The sequence below is a fragment of the Hyla sarda genome, chromosome 6, assembly GCF_029499605.1.
Source record: "Hyla sarda isolate aHylSar1 chromosome 6, aHylSar1.hap1, whole genome shotgun sequence".
In the NCBI taxonomy this organism is placed as follows: Eukaryota; Metazoa; Chordata; class Amphibia; order Anura; family Hylidae; genus Hyla; species Hyla sarda.
Window position 1 is genome coordinate 15007326 of NC_079194.1, and position 17808 is coordinate 15025133.

General features: G+C 43.6%; 2 protein-coding genes across 2 annotated transcripts in view; both read right to left on the reverse strand.

Moving 5' to 3' along the window:
• LOC130275352 (calcium-activated chloride channel regulator 1-like) overlaps window positions 1-13740 on the reverse strand; it is a 105799-nt gene extending 92059 nt beyond the window's left edge. The window contains exon 1 of the mRNA XM_056523223.1: window positions 13595-13740. The gene's annotated coding sequence lies outside the window, so the exon portion shown is untranslated. The remainder of the gene's footprint in view (window positions 1-13594) is intronic.
• Window positions 13741-14908: 1168 nt separating this feature from the next.
• LOC130275350 (calcium-activated chloride channel regulator 1-like) overlaps window positions 14909-17808 on the reverse strand; it is a 67172-nt gene continuing 64272 nt past the window's right edge. The window contains exons 13-14 of the mRNA XM_056523220.1: window positions 16638-16868; window positions 14909-15388 (exon numbers count right to left, since the gene is read on the reverse strand). Coding sequence (XP_056379195.1) covers window positions 14937-15388; window positions 16638-16868 — 683 coding nt within the window. The 3' untranslated portion in view covers window positions 14909-14936. The remainder of the gene's footprint in view (window positions 15389-16637; window positions 16869-17808) is intronic.

Here is a 17808-nt window from a genome sequence, read left to right on the forward strand (position 1 = left end):
TCTGGTAGCGCCCCCCTACAGTACAGGGAGGTAATACATGCTCTGTACACTTTACCTGTATTACTGAAGTCCATGAACTGACTGTTGTCTGGTTGCGCCCCCTACAGTACAGGGAGGTATTACATGTTCTGTACTGTTTACCTGTATTACTGAAGTGTATGCACTGACTGATGTCTGGTAGCGCCCCCTACAGTACAGGGAGGTATTACATGCTCTGTACACTTTACCTGTACCAGGGTTAGCTGCTCCTTTGGACACCAGGATAGGGCGACTCCATGTAACTTTTTTAGGACATTGTGTGTTCTGTACAGGAACCCAAAGAAGCTCCTGTCCTCTACATAGACCAGTGTTTCCCAAGCAGGGTGCCCCCAGCTGTTTCAAAACTACAACTCCCAGCATGCCCGGACAGCCTTTGGCTGTCCGGGCATGCTGGGAGTTGTAGTTTTGCAAAAGCTGGAGGCTCCCTGCTTGGGAAACACTGACATAGACAGTGATTTACAGCTCCCAGCAGATCTTTATTACTTTTATATGTAAGGATTTGCTTTATCTATATTAGTTATCTACTTATTTTTCTTCAATTCTCATTTTTTCCTATTTTTGGACAACATTTTGGTGCCTTTAGAACCAATTACCAGGTTTCCATAGAGTTCTGGTCTCAACATACAATGGTTTCAACATACAATGGTCCTCCCAGAACCGATTAATATTGTAACTTGAGGGACCACTGTATCAATATCAAGGCCAAGGCAGCATGGCTTATTGGTGCTGCCCCCTGGTGCCTGATTATATTATCACAGCTCACCCCCTTGCTGTTCCTCCGTCTATTGTATTTAACATTATATCAGTAAATAACATTATTCATTAGCCATCACACTGTCCACACATAACCCTTTATTTAATACTTTAGACACTAACATAATATCTCGTGTCTAATATCATAAGATATTCGGTATATTTTAGTAGAATTCTCATACACTCAGCACTTTGGACCTACCTGAATCTTCTCAATAATTCTGATATCTTCCTTCACGTCTGGACCGATTGCAAACAAGATATCTTCATAGCCTCCATTGTTAACCTTCACCAGGGACCCTTTACTTGTATTTAACAATAGAGAGATTAATAGCAATAGAGACACATTACGGAGAGTCATCGTTCACTTTGCTCAGCCGGAAATGGAAATACGTTTCTTAAGAGCCGTATAACTATCTTATCAAATGAACTTTGTTACGTTCTAGGTGTTCTGCACCGCGGATGTGCTGACAAGAACTGGTAACTATAAGGAAATGATTAAATAAATCCAGTTGATTAGATACTTTACATACTAGAGATACTCTGTAAGAACAAAGATTGGAGGGTTCCTATCTCCTGCTGACTTTGATGGGTCAAGGAGACTGAGACCCAACGCTGCTTCCTTCTATCATCTCCTCCCCAGTACTGTAGTGGACTGTTTGGACAGGCAGGAGGTGGTTAAAAACAGGTTTTCAGACCCTAAATTGAGATTATTAAAAGGGTATTCCAGGAATTTTTTTTATTTGACTATGCTACAGGGGCTGTAAAGTTAGTGTAGTTTATAGGTATAGTGTCTGTACCTGTGTGTGACGGTTTTCTCACAATTCTTCTGTGATTTTCACCCCTATATTTCTTTTTAACAGCATACAAAATGACTGTTGTCTCAGATTTTTCCCAGCTTGCAATGCGGCCGAGACCTGACATCACTAATCAGCTGATGACAGGGAGCCTGTCTGCTTCAATGGGTGGAGCGATCAATCTGCAACTAATGCAACAGCTGGAGGCACCCTGATTGAAAACCACAGGTCTGCAGCTCATTAATGTTTCAATGGGTGGAGTAGCTGATGTGTGGGAGGTAGGAAAATGGAATTGTGGGATTTGTAGTAAAAAAAGAAAAAGAAAAGTCAAACAGGGAATTTAAGGTCACAAAAAGCTAGCCACAGTGTTATGGTAATCACATGACATAGCCATTTAGCCCCAAGACAAGTGCAGATCCTTCCTAAGCATGACCATTACTGTCTGCCAGGTACGTAATAAAATCACTTTATGGTGGATAACCCCTTTAAATTCGGGGCTAACAGACTCTGTCTGAAACTCTTTAACTGGCTGTAATAAGCTGAAATTCTGATTTATTACAATCCAAACTTTTGTAATTCACTTTGGATTTGGAACTCCCCCAAAAAAAAGATTTTTGTTAGATTTTTTTCAAATTCTCAATGTTAAATGAAAAAAAAAAAAAAAAAAAACACATTTAAAGGAGTATTCCGCCCAGAGACATCTTATCCCCTATCTAAAGGATAGGAAATAAGATGTCTGATCGCAGGGTTCCCGCCATGGGGACCCCACTACCTCCCTGCTGCACCCGACATTCGTTTAGAGCGTTGGGTTCAGCGCCGGATGCTTGTGATGCCACACCCCCTCTCATAGACTTGCATTGAGATGGCCGTGACATCACAAGCGGGGTGTGACCGTAATGTCTCGAGCCTCCATCCCGCTCCGCCAGTCATCCGGCATGGAGCAAAGTTATCCCCGTGCACCGGGTGTCTGGGGTGCCTCAGCCAGTGACAGGACCCCCACTATCAGACATTTTATTCCCTATCCTATGGGCGGAGTACCCCTTTAAAAAGCGACCACTTTACTGTATAAAGGGTCTTCAATTTCATATTGCAACCCCCCTAAAGGGAGAAATTTTCTTCATTTTTTCAAATTTTAAAATGTTAAAAAGCTACTTCTGTACTGTCTATAAGGTATTTCATTTACTATTGCAACTCTCCTAAAGGGAGAATTTAATTTTTTTTTTTTTTTGTTTTTTACCTTTAAAATAAATAAATAAATAAACAAACACAAAAAAGAAAGCTCTTTATTGTCTACAGGTTTCAGTTAGATTTTTTTTTTAAGTTTTCTAAATTAACAATAGTGGTTTCTTTACTGTCGTCAGGTTCTTCACTATTTGGGACACCGTCACTGAATACGTTTCTTTAGAGCCGTATAACTATCTTATCATATGAACTTTGTTACATTCTAGGTGTTCTGCACAGCGGACGCGATGACAAGATCTGGTAACTATAAGGAAATGATTAAATAAATCCAGTTGATTAGATACTTTACATACTAGAGATATTCTGTAAGAACAAAGATTGGAGAGTTCCTATCTCCTGCTGACTTTGATGGGTCAAGGAGACTGTCTGAGACACAACGCTGCTCCCTCCTATCTTTTCCTCCCCTCTATAGTGGGCTTTTTGGGCAGGAGGTGGTCAAATACAGGTTTTCAGCCCCTTAAAGGGGTACTCCCGTGCCCCAGCCTTCTGAACATCCAGTTGAGAAGGCTTGGAGCAGTGGCTGCAGTTGCAACGTCATAGCCACGCCCCCTCCATTGTTGTCTATAGGCGGGGGCATAGACATCAATGGAGGGGGCATGATGTGAGGTCACAAGGGGGGGGGGTGGACGTGATGTTGCGATCGCAGCCGCTGCTCCAAGCTTTCTGAACTGGATGTTCAGAAGGCTGGGGCACGGGAGTATTCCTTTAATAGAGATAATGACATTTATTTGGGGCTTATGGATTCTGTCCGAACTTCTGTAACTCGCTAAAATAAGCTGAAACTCTGATTCATTACAAACTTTTGTCATTCGCTTTGGATCCGTTTCGTCGCTGCTCCCATGCACTGAGCAGCTGGAGGGTAAGTGGCTATACTGTATGTGCCACCGTTTCCACACACTGCATTGTTTGCACCTGGCCATGCCACTCAGTTTACTGTACACAAGCAGGGACTCCTGTTTAGTCCCTGCTCTTGTACATGCTTTGAATTGGGTACTTCCAATTCCACATCAGATCCAAATACAAAACAAATCTAACAGTTAGAGATTGACCCCCCCCCCTTCCTTCCATACTAAAGGTTCCCTTAAGATTAGGTTTTTTTTCCTAATTTTAATCGTAGAGATTGAAATTAGAATTATTTGAGAGAACCTGTACCTCCCAAGCAGAGATGTAGCTGGTAGCTTTTGGGCCCCGATGCAAAATTCAACAGGGCCGCATATGCCAATTAAAACACTGATCTCTTAAGGGGAAGATGTGTTTTGGGGCCCCCTTAGGCACGAGGGCCCCGGTGTGACTGCTACCTCTATAGCTACGCCCCTGCTCCCAAGCATAGTGAGCAAAAAGCCACCTCTGAACTGCAAAAATACACTCTGTGGGTTCCAGATTCTACACCCCTATTTGCCAGATCTCCATGGCAGGGATACAAAGAGGTAGGACACCAACCAAGCCGAAAAAGCTTACAGGTTTCCACAGGCTGCCGAGAGAACGCATGTGCCAAGATGGTCCCCCTCTGCCTTTCCTGGCCTCCTCAGCGCATGGTCATCAGCTGATGTCTCCTCTTCACAGTCAGAATGTCTCCCCATTACAGAGAATCATCTCTGTGCTCAACTCTCCTTCTCCTCGGGAGGTAGCCTCCTCAGCAGCAACCAGAATAACACTAAACCATGTAGCTAAAATTTATAATTTTATTAAATCCTCATTAAAAAACCCAATAACAATAATATAAATAATTTGTATCCACACAAAAGAAAGAGAAAGTTCTCCTATGATGAACAACTGTATATCCCAACGCATTTCCCCGTGTATCTAATGATATAGAACGGTTCATCAGGGGATGACAACAACAGTATAAAATATACCTAATAAGCACAGAGATATGGAGGAACAATATATATATATATATATATATATATATATAAACAGCATGCGACACATGGACAATAGCACAACTTAATATAAAGAAAATGAGAGGACAATTAAGACTATACATATTTGTAATACATCAAAGCAAACATGTATACAATACAAAGCACATGAATGCAGACAAACGACGACAAGGCTTTTTTGTGGCTTCATTTGAATATCCTCCGACTGATGCAATGACCTCTAGGTAGTTGGGCAGCAAAAGACAGGGTCACTGATAGAGTGAGGACCCTAATGTAAGGGCTCCTCCACAAAAGAAAAGACTTAACAAATGGCCCCCTGAAGAAATGACCTGATAATAATAGCTCCTTTAACCCCTTAAGGACACATGACGTTCTCATACGTCTCCATTTCCGAGTCCTTAAGGACACATGACGTATGAGAACGTCATGTGTTTTACCGGCCCCCCGCAACCATCTGGAGCGGAGCCGGTCCCCGATGCCTGCTGAAATCGTTCAGCAGGCATCGGGGCATATCGCCCAGGGGGGTCATTATGACCCCCCATGTCGGCGATGGCCGCAGATCGCTGGACAATTCAGTCCAGCGATCTGCGGCGGATTCCGGGTCAATCGGGTCTCCAGTGACCCGGTGACCCGGAATTATTGGCTGATTGGGGCCGTCAGAGACGGCCCCGATCAGCCAGAGCCAGCAGGGGTGAGGTGGCACTGGTGCCACCTCACGATCGCCCTGATTCGTCGGCCGGATTACCGGCCGACCAATCAGGGCGCCTGCTGCGGGTGTCACTCCCGCAACCCGCTCCGCCCCTCTTCCGGAGGACGTGAGCGGGTGCGGGAAGACGACCCCCGGTGCTGGGGACCCCGATCCCCGGCGCCCCTGTTGGGATCGGGGCCCCAGGAGCAGCTGCGGCGGCGGAGACGACGAGGGACTGACCTGTGCGGCGAGGATCGTTGGAGGTGAGTGACAGCCTCCTGCTGTTGCTTAGCAACAGCTCCCAGCATGCAAAAAGGGCATGCTGGGAGCTGTAGTTATGCAACAGCAGGAGGCAGACCACCACAACTCCCAGCATGCCCTTATGGGCATGCTGGGACTTGTAGTTTTGCAACAGCTGGAGGCACATTCTTTCTATGGAAAAGTGTACCTTCAGCTGTTGTGTAACTACAACTCCCAGCTTGCACAATCAGCTAAAGTGCATGCTGGGAGTTGTAGTGGTGCATCTGGTGGTTGCATAACTACAACTCCCAGCATGCCCGTTGGCTGTCGGTGACTGCTGAGAGTTGTAGTTTTGCAACAGCTGAAGGCACACTGAGTTAAGTAGTAAACCAGTGTGTCTCCAGCTGTTGCATAACTACAATCCCCAGCATCCCCAGCCAAAGTAGTATGCCTCCAGCTGTTGCATAACTACAACACCCAGCATGCCCTTCCGCTGTCCGTACATGCTGGGGGTTGTAGCTTTTGCAACAGCTGAAGGCACACTGGTTGCAAAACACTGAGTTTGTTACCAAACTCGGTGTTTCACAACCAGTGTGCCTCCAGCTGTTGCAAAACTACAACTCCCAGCATGCACTGATAGACCGTACATGCTGGGAGTTGTAGTTTTGCAACAGCTGGATGTTCCCCCCCCCCCCAATGTGAACGTACAGGGTACACTCACATGGGCGGAGGATTACAGTTAGTATCCGGCTGCAAGTTTGAGGTACGGCAAAATTTCTGCCGCAGCTCAAACTGCCAGCGAGAAACTACTGTGAACCCCCCGCCCGTGCGACTGTACCCTAAAAACACTACACTAACACACAATAAAATAAAAAGTAAAAAACACTACATATACACACACCCCTACACAGCCCCCCTCCCCTCCCCAATAAAAATGAAAAACGTCTGGTACGCCACTGTTTCCAAAACGGAGCCTCCAGCGGTTGCAAAACTACAACTCCCAGCATGCACTGATAGACCGTACATGCTGGGAGTTGTAGTTTTGCAACAGCTGGATGTTCCCCCCCCCCAATGTGAACGTACAGGGTACACTCACATGGGCGGAGGATTACAGTAAGTATCCGGCTGCAAGTTTGAGCTGCGTCAAATTTTCTGCCGTAGCTCAAACTGCCAGCGAGAAACTACTGTGAACCCCCGCCCGTGCGACTGTACCCTAAAAACACTACACTACACTAACACAAAATAAAATAAAAAGTAAAAAACACTACATATACACATACCCCTATACAACCCCCCTCCCCAATAAAAATGAAAAACGTCTGGTACGCCACTGTTTCCAAAACGGAGCCTCCAGCTGTTGCAAAACAACTACTCCCAGTATTGCCAGATAGCCGTTGACTGTCCAGGCATGCTGGGAGTTTTACAACAGCTGGAGGCACCCTGTTTGGGAATCACTGGCGTAGAATACCCCTATGTCCACCCCTATGCAAGTCCCTAATTTAGGCCTCAAATGCGCATGGCGCTCTCACTTTGGAGCCCTGTCGTATTTCAAGGCAACAGTTTAGGGCCACATATGGGGTATCGCCGTACTCGGGAGAAATTGGGCTTCAAATTTTGGGGGGTATTTTCTGCTATTACCCTTTTAAAAAATGTAAAATTTTTGGGAAAACAAGCATTTTAGGTAAAAAAAATATATATTTTTTTACATATGCAAAAGTCGTGAAACACCTGTAGGGTATTAAGGTTCAAATTACCCCTTGTTACGTTCCCCGAGGGGTCTAGTTTCCAAAATAGTATGCCATGTGTTTTTTTTTTTGCTGTCCTGGCACCATAGGGGCTTCCTAAATGCGGCATGCCCCCAGAGCAAAATTCGCTTTCAAAAAGCCAAATGTGACTCCTTCTCTTCTGAGACCTGTAGTGCGCCAGCAGAGCACTTTTCACACCCATATGGGGTGTTTTCTGAATCGGGAGAAATTGGGCTTCAAATTTTGGGGGGTATTTTCTGCTATTACCCTTTTTAAAATTGTAAAAATTTTGGGAAACCAAGCATTTTAGGTTAAAAAAAAGTATATTTTTTTACATATGCAAAAGTCGTGAAACACCTGTAGGGTATTAAGGTTCACATTACCCCTTGTTACGTTCCCCGAGGGGTCTAGTTTCCAAAATGGTATGCCATGTGTTTTTTTTTTGCTGTCCTGGCACCATAGGGGCTTCCTAAATGCGGCATGCCCCCAGAGCAAAATTCACTTTCAAAAAGCCAAATGTGACTCCTTCTCTTCTGAGACCTGTAGTGCACCAGCAGAGCACTTTTCACACCCATATGGGGTGTTTTCTGAATCGGGAGAAATTGGGCTTCAAATTTTGGGGGGTATTTTCTGCTATTACCCTTTTTAAAATTGTAAAAATTTTGGGAAACCAAGCATTTTAGGTAAAAAAAATATATATTTTTTTACATATGCAAAAGTCGTGAAACACCTGTAGGGTATTAAGGTTCACATTACCCCTTGTTACGTTCCCCGAGGGGTCTAGTTTCCAAAATGGTAAGCCATGTGTTTTTTTTTTGCTGTTCTGGCACCATAGGGCTTCCTAAATGCGGCATGCCCCCAGAGCAAAATTTGCTTTCAAAAAGCCAAATGTGACTCCTTCTCTTCTGAGACCTGTAGTGCACCAGCAGAGCACTTTTCACCCCCATGCGAGGTGTTTTCTGTATTGGGAGAAATTGGGCTTCAAATTTTGGGGGGTATTTTCTGCTATTACCCTTTTTAAAAATGTAAAATTTTTGGGAAACCAAGCATTTTAGGTAAAAAAAATATATATTTTTTTTACATATGCAAAAGTCGTGAAATACCTGTAGGGTATTAAGGTTCACTTTACCCCTTGTTACGTTCCCTGAGGGGTCTAGTTTCCAAAATGGTATGCCATGTGTTTTTTTTTTGCTGTCCTGGCACCAAAGGGGCTTCCTAAATGCGGCATGCCCCCCAAAAACCATTTGTCGCTCCTTCCCTTCTGAGCCCTCTACTGCGCCCGCCGAACAATTAACATAGACATATGAGGTATGTGCTTACTCGAGAGAAATTGGGTTTCAAATACAAGTAAAATTTTTTTCCTTTTTACCCCTTGCAAAAATTCAAAAATTGGGTCTACAAGAACATGCGAGTGTAAAAAATGAAGATTTTGAATTTTCTCCTTCACTTTGCTGCTATTCCTGTGAAACACCTAAAGGGTTAATACACTTACTGAATGTCATTTTGAATACTTTGGGGGGTGTAGTTTTTATAATGGGGTCTTTTATGGGGCATTTCTAATATGAAGGCCCTTCAAATCCACTTCAAACGTGAACTGGTCCATGAAAAATAGCGAGTTTGAAAATTTTGTGAAAAATTTCAAAATTGCTGCTGAACTTTGAAGCCCTCTGGTGTCTTCCAAAAGTAAAAACTCATAAATTTTATGATGCAAACATAAAGTAGACATATTGTATATGTGAACCCCAAAAAAATATATTTTGAATATCCATTTTCCTTACAAGCAGAGAGCTTCAAAGTTAGAAAAATGCAAAATTTTCATTTTTTTCATCAAATTTTGGGATTTTTCACCAAGAAAGGATGCAAGTTACCATAAAATTTTACCACTAAGTTAAAGTAGAATATGTCACGAAAAAACAATCTCGGAATCAGAATGATAACTAAAAGCATTCCAGAGTTATTAATGTTTAAAGTGACAGTGGTCAGAATTGCAAAAAACGCTCCGGTCCTTAAGGTATAAAATGGCCTGGTCCTTAAGGGGTTAATATTGATAACTCTGGACCACAACTATGCAACCACCAGGATCCTTTATGGCCCTCCAAATTTTTATAGATAAGATATTCTGATAACAATACCACCTAGGGGAAAAAGCAACCTCTATGATATCCACATAACCACAGTCTGTCCAAAAGATGTCCAGCCATTATCCATGTATAGTTACCCCATATCAGAATGCCATAAGCATGATACGTCCGTCTGCGGCTGACGATCCACGTCGCATTAACAGGTTCTGTACATGTGACCAAATGGTCTATAAGGGGCCGAACTTTGGTCCTTAGTGCACTCCCACTGTTTTCTGCCTCAAGTGTCTGTTTTGAATTGGGGGGGACAATCCGTCTGGAATAGGGGTGGAATACTCACGGAAAGTTCTGCCTGCAACAGAAAATAGGCTTTGGAGGCAAAATTTACTCTACCAAACTTTTGCAAGCAGACAGGCGGAATTTCAGTAGTGTGAACCTAGCCTAAGTCTAAGTTGACACTGTGGAATCTCCAGGCAGAATTTCTGCCAGAGATCAAGCCAGCTGCACTAGGACCATGCGGACTGCATTGCCATCCCCATAGACAGTAATACATTTCTTGATGGATCTTATAAGAGATCTGCACAGAAATGCATTGCCATTTATGGGGATGGCAATGCAGTCCACACAGTCCTAGTGCCGCCGGCTCCATCTGTGGCAGAAATTCTGCCAAGAGATTCCGCAGTGTGAACCCAACCTAAGGGTCTATTCACACAGAAATTTCTGCTTGCGGAATTCCGCCTCAAATTAAAGCCCATAGACTTCTATGGGATTACACACTCCCATGGGCTTTCATTTGACGTGGAATTCCGCAAGCGGAAATTTTACCGTGTAAATAGACCCTAAGCATGGCCTAAGCATGTTTCTATAGAGGTCCCCAGAGATGTCCTTGAAGGAATTCATTATTTCCAAAGATGTCCTAATGGCAAATACACAACCAGGACAACATGGTTTATTCACACAAGAGCAGCAGAAGTCTGGCACCACTAATGTAAATAGGTATATGAGAGCATGGATGTGAGAAATAAAACACAGCTAGTAAATGTGTCTGTCCGGGCAGTGGTTGCTGTGGGTAATGGTGGTGCTCTTATCAAAGAGAGTCCAAAAATGCAGCACATTCATCATATGTAGAAAAAAATGTAGATAAAGCACTCACCGCAGCCGAAGTTGCAACAGCAAAATGTAGATTTATTCCAGTACTTGGATACATATAGCAGGACGGACGGACACACAGGGAGCAATGGATGGAACAGGTGAGGAGGGAACGGAACGAAAGTCTCAATTTTGCATCTTTTGAAGGGTCTAGTTTTTTTTACAAACTACACTTTATGGTAAAATGGACATGTTTTATTTTACTCTGTGGGTCAATGTGATTGAACCAATACCCATGGTTCAATGCTTTTCTATTATTGTACTATTTAAGAAAAAAAAAACAAAAAAAAAAAAACAACAACTCACTTATCTGATAGGACAGGAGAGAGCACAGAGGAGTCCTGTCAGACAGTAGAGAGCACAAAGGATTACTATACGACAGGAGAGAGCACAGAGGAGTCCTATCAGACAGGAAAGAGCACAGAGGAGTACTATATGACAGGAGAGAGCACAGAGGAGTCCTATCAGACAGGAGAGAGCACAGAGGTGTACTATATGACAGGAGAGAGCACAGAGGAGTCCTATCAGACAGGAGAGAGCACAGAGGTGTACTATATGACAGGAGAGAGCACAGAGGAGTACTATCAGACAGGAGAGAGCACAGAGGAGTACTATATGACCGGAGAGAGCACAGAGGAGTCCTATCAGACAGGAGAGAGCACAGAGGTGTACTATATGACAGGAGAGAGCACAGAGGAGTCCTATCAGACAGGAGAGAGCACAGAGGTGTACTATATGACAGGAGAGAGCACAGAGGAGTACTATCAGACAGGAGAGAGCACAGAGGAGTACTATATGACAGGAGAGAGCACAGAGGAGTCCTATCAGACAGGAGAGAGCACAGAAGAGTCCTATATGACAGGAAAGAGCACAGAGGAGTACTATATGACTAGTGTTGCTCGCGAATATTCGCAATGCAAATTTTATTTGCAAATATCGCATATTAGTGAATTCGCGAATATTCGCGAATATAGCACTATATATTCGCAATTACGAATATACATTTTTTTTTTCACAGTACACATCACGGTGATCATCCCTCTCGGCTTCCAGCTTGTGTGGTGTAAAGAAGGCTCTAATACTACTGTGTGAGACTGGCGTACGAATTTTCGCATATGGGAACATTTGCATATGCTAATTCTCGCATATGCTAATTTTCACTTATGCTAATTTCTGCGTATGCAAATTTTTGCATACGCAAATTTTAGCGTATGCGAAAATAAAATGCGAATATTACGAATATGTGAATATATGATGAATATTTGTACATGTTTTAGTGAAATATCGCGAATTCGAATATGGCCTATGCCGCTCAACACTATATATGACAGAAGAGAGCACAGAGGAGTCCTATCAGACAGGAGAGAGCACAGAGGAGTACTATATGACAGGACAGAGCACAGAGGAGTCCTATCAGACAGGAGAGAGCACAGAAGAGTCCTATATGACAGGAGAGAGCACAGAGGAGTCCTATCAGACAGGAGAGAGCACAGAGGAGTACTATCAGACAGGAGAGAACACAGAGGAGTCCTATCAGACAGGAGAGAGCACAGAAGAGTACTATCAGACAGGAGAGAGCACAGAGGAGTCCTATCAGACAGGAGAGAGCACAGAGGAGTCCTATCAGACAGGAGAGAGCACAGAGGAGTCCTATCAGACAGGAGAGAGCACAGAGGAGTGCTACCAGACAGGAGAGAGCACAGAGCAGTACTATCAGACAGGAGAGAGCACAGAAGAGTACTATCAGACAGGAAAGAGCACAGAGGAGTGCTATCAGACAGGAGAGAGCACAGAGGAGTACTATCAGACAGGAGAGAGCACAGAGTGCTACCAGACAGGAGAGAGCACAGAGGAGTACTATCAGACAGGAGAGAGCACCAACATATGTCAACATATAAAAACTTTTTGTATCTGACAGTGTCCATTTAACTACATCTCCCATTATTCCCCAGGCTGTCTGGGAATGATAGAAGTTGAAGTTAATCAACAGATGGGACACACTGGCAGAAAGGGTCTGTTCATATTATACATTTTATACATGCCTCTTTTAAAACAAAAAGGTATTTTTAAAATGCACAATGTGAACAGACCTTCTTCTTGGTCTTGGGCTCTTCTTCTGTAGCATCACCTTTAATGACATCATCATTAGAGGCGGGGCTACAGAATAAGAGTGACGGACCGAGAAGAATGCTGGTAAATCGATCTTCTTCTGTATACACCCCTCCCCCAAAACAGTCAATTAGTGCTCAGCAGTGCTATTTAACTCTTTCCTTGCTGAGCTGTGCAGAGAATTTGAGCGATCTCTGCCAGTCCAGGAGCTCAATACAATGCCGCCCACTTCCCTGGCCTTTCATTAAGGATAACAGCAGGTCTCAGGACTGACAACCTTTGACATGTCTGATTGACATTTCATAAGTTTTTAAATTACAGTAGCGATCAGCCCAGCAATAGGTTAGTTAAAGCATGAGCTGTACTGCATCTGTCTAGCTGCAAGCACAGCTTCGGCCAAGCTGAACCTTGCAATATTCACAAGTTCTGCGAGCTGTGAACCCCCTGAGTTTCAGATTGAATCCGGGTTCAAGGGGTTCGGCTCGCTCAACTCTATTGTGCACAATGGAGGGTGCACACAGGGGCTCAATAACAGCAGTGAGAGCACTAAAATCCCCTTATTACCACTCAGAAAGGCTATTCTAAAAAAAAAATCATTTGGCTCAACATTGCACACTTTCTCTCTGTCCCTTCTATGAGCAGATGTATATTTGCCTAAAAATTTGTTCCAACTTCTGACTAAAGCCTTATTCACACGTCTCAAATTTTGGTCTGTATTTTGCATCAGCATTTTAAAGCCAGATTCAGATGATGTGAAACCGAGAAATAATAAATTGTTCCATTGTATTTTCTGTTTCAAGGATTCAGCTCTGTTTTTTGCTTCCAAATACTGGTGTAAAATACTGAGAACATCTGCAATGCATGAACTCACCTTAAACTTTTAAACAGTGCCTACTCCTTGGAAACCATGCTCACTTTTCTCCACAGTGCTGAGAAGTTACACGTTTTGTGCGTACCCCATGATGTACAAAATCTCATTAAATGATAAACATGGCCCAAACTGTTGAATTGTTGATGTGTAGTTCCTCTATTTTCTTGTAGTCATTGTAAGATCTCTGGTTGTGCTCTGAGTTGTGTTGCTGTGGTTACACTCTGGCCTATCCGTGGTTCTGTCTCTTTGGCCAATTAGATACCTTGTGTGACCACACCTGCTCAGATGCCTATATAAGCCTGCAGTGTGCTATACACCTCACCTGTGAAAGAAGTTACTTCTGAAGCTAGCGTTTTGTGTATTGTATCTTTTTCTGGCATTCTGACTTTGGCTGTGTTTTCTGGTTAAAGGGGTACTCCACCCCTAGACATCTTATCCCCTATCCAAAGGATAGGGGATAAGAAGTCTGATCACGGGGGTCTTTCCACCGGGAACCCCCGCAATCTCTCTTGCAGCACCCCATGTCACCTGGTGCATGGAATGAACTTCGTTCCGTGCCTATTGACTGACGATGCAGGGGCTGGAGTCTTGTGACATCACGGTCCCGCCCCATCTTGATGCCGCAACGCCCCCTCCCACAGGCTTGCATTGAGGGGGTGGGGCCATTATGTCATGTGCCTCTGTCCCCTGCTTCATCAGATATCAGGCATGGAGCGAAGTTTGCTTCATGCACCAGATGACAATGGGTGCTGCAGGAGGGATCACAGGGATAAGGGTATAAGATGTCTAGTGGCAGAGTCTCCCTTTAAACCCTTTGCTTATTGATTTAGCATCTCGGTTCTGACCTTGGCTCTGATTTATCTGTTTGTATAGCTTCCTCTGTACTAGCTTATGTGTTTGTATACCTTTGCTAGCCCTGACTGTATCCCTGACTCTTTACTGTATTTTGGTAGTTTGTTATTTTAACTTGACATCTCAGCACTTTAGTTAGGAAGGGATCGTTTCCTTCATGGGTTGTGGATCTGTTACTTAGGGCAGATATGCAATAGGCAGGTACAGAGGCTGCGGGTGAGTGCAGGACTTTACTGATGCCCTGTCCATACATGACACTTAAATGCCTGTTACCCTACGTCTTTCATCATATGTGCCAAGTAAACTCTCCCATTCTCACACAATGTCTGACTGCCGATGCTTCTGCTGAAAGGTGAAATCTGCAAGAGGATTGAGAAGGTGTTCGACCATTTACAGAGCGTGGAGTACGGCACATATTTATAATAAGAAAACTATAGAAATATGACATGAAAGTGACGCTTTATTAAACAAATATAGGTAGTTTTCCATTTCACACTCTCACTTGTGGATTACTTTTCTTCCTATTACAGCTGACAATACAGACGGTGATACTTGTAATGATACAGATAAGAATAATAGATCCACATATGATCAGTGTCATTACTGTAATGTTCAGTCCATCAGAGCTGTCACTAGAGGGGAGATCAGTTCTGGGTGTAGTCGTGGTGGTTATTGTTGTTGGAGCCGGTGTTGGTGGGATGACCAGAGCGGCCTGAGCTATGTTTGACACATCAGAACGTTGAGCGGCTTTATCAGTAGCGACTAAAGCGAAGTAAAGAATAGTGCCGTTCTTTATAACAATATTTTCTGGCACGAATGAGAATGTTTCTCTGGATCCGGCCGGGAGGGGAATGTGCGAAGAAATATCGATCGATGTGGATCCATTGAAGTTGGTTCTGAGGTCACTGGGGTTGAGGTTCATCCTTAAGTCATAGTTTGTAGCTGTAGAACAAGAAGAGAAACATATAACATCACTAAATTGACTCATCTACAGTATATAAATATCAGTTGTTTTCATACGCAAATCATTTCCTCTAAAAGTAGTAGTGCAGTGAAATATAACGTATCCCATATCCAAAGGATAGGGGATAAATTATAGATCGCTGGGGGTCCAACCGTTGAGACCCCCCACTAGAGATGAGCGAACTTACAGTAAATTTGATTAGTCACGAACTTCTCGGCTCAGCAGTTGATAACTTTTCCTGCATAAATAAATTCAGCTTTCAGGTGCTCCGGTGGGCTGGAAAAGGTGGATACATTCCTAGGGAAGAGTCTTCTAGGACTGTATCCACCTTTTCCAGCCCACCGGAGCACCAGAAAGCTGAACTGATTTATGCAGGAAAAGTCATCAACTGCCGAGCCGAGAAGTTCGTGAGGAATCGAATTTACTGTAAGTTCGCTCATCTCTACCCCCCACCCCGCGATCTCCTGAATGGGGCCCCAGCAGTCTGCCAGAAGCACCATTCCAATCCCCACAGGAAGCCGCAGCCAACACAACCCCTCCATGTCCCTCTATGGGATACCCACCAGTCAGACCCCCAGTGATCTATAACTTATCCCCTATCCTTTGGATAGAGGATAAGTTATATTTCACTACAGAGCTCCTTTAATCTGTCTGTGCTGAATCTTCTCCCTTGTCTCTACTGTGATTTTATCCATATTTTCATCTTATTATCTATCTATCTATTGTTAAAGTTGGTATCAACATGTGTTTAATTAAGAAACCATTTTGTACCCTTGCAAAACATGTAGATCAAAGAGTAAAAATATATATATAGCTTGTAGTTTGTAGATTAGGTTGTAATATGATTATAATAGAGCTGCACAACTATAGGGGACTAAAGTTACTGCATGTAAGGAGTTAATGGATGTCTCACATCTGAATTCTAGCCCTTTCTAAAATATAAGAATAAGAAATCATTTTTTTTAGCTGCGTAGATACTCCATTTTGTTTTTCTTGTGGAAATATATAGATGGGTAGCAGCAAATATCATGCTAATGTAATCACATAGAACCGAATTATTCATACATAAGAATATAATTCATGTATTCATGTATCATATATTTGTTTGATTATTATTTGTTTATCCATATGTGTTTTTGTCCATCCATCGTGTATACTGTATATACACACACAAATACTTATAAAATATTTTTCTACTTCAGAATAATAAAAAAATGTACTATTCACCATTTCCTTGGTCCAAATCATCCCCAGTCGCTGTCCAAGACAACACAATCCTATCATCTACAATGGTTGCCTCCAAATCATTTATTTTATCAGGTTTATAGATATCTGGTCGGGGACCCGTTGGTACATTAGATACCAGAAAAGAACCTCCGGAGGCTGTCCTGCTGAATTCCCCAACATTAAGGTCATCATCGGAAATTTCGGGGCGTGGAGGGTTCATGACAATAGTACCTATGGAGAGATTTCCGAAAAAATAATTGAGTTATTTGTCATTTTCAAAGTGTCACAATGTCTGACACAGTCTCTGGAGTTTCTAGTCAACAAGTTATGTTTTAGGGTGCTTGGCGTTTTATAGGTCAGTATGGTAAAATTATATAGAAAGCGTTACACTTTAGGGCGGCCAACCCAAGCATGTAACACGTGGTGATCTAGCAGATTGCTGCTTGTTTGAGGAGCCTTTGACTTGTCTCATTCATTTTGCATATAGGACCAAACAAGCGATTGCTGGCTGCACTATTGGAGGCTGCACATCCCGTTTTATACAGTAATTTAGGGTGATTTTTAAGGCTGCATAAGCAATCCAATTGGCTGACAACCAAACTGTAATGTCAGCGCTCTGGCCAGACACGCTGGCCATGAGCCTGGTCTTCCGTGTTCTCAGTCCCGACACGTGTGCCCCCACCTCCTAGAGCACGCGCGCGCCAGAGCTCTGTGCCCTAATTAGTGTCTTCACCTGTTCCTTCCCTATAGTGTGTGCACTTCCCTCTGCCTGGTGCCAGATCTTTGTTGCCCTAGTGCCTGAGAGAAAACTACTGTGTTTCCTGTGTTCCTGTTTATCCGTGTACCTGATCCTTGTTCTGTGAGCTGACCCTGCTACTGTGCCGCCTGCCCTGACCTTGCGCAATCCTGACCATGTCTTGTCTTTATCCTTCTGTACCACGCTTCACTCCAGCAATCTGTGTGGACGAGTCGTGCCAGGGGTAGCGACCTGGGTGATGCCTGACGCAGCAAGACCATCCCGCTTTGTGGCGGGCTCTGGTGAAAACCAGTGGCACCTTAGACTCCGCTCCCTTGCATGGCTCACGTCATCATCAACACAGGCAAAGAGGATCCACAAGCTGCCATGACCCTTGCAAAAACTCTTCCTCCTTTGTCTGCAGATTGCTGGCAC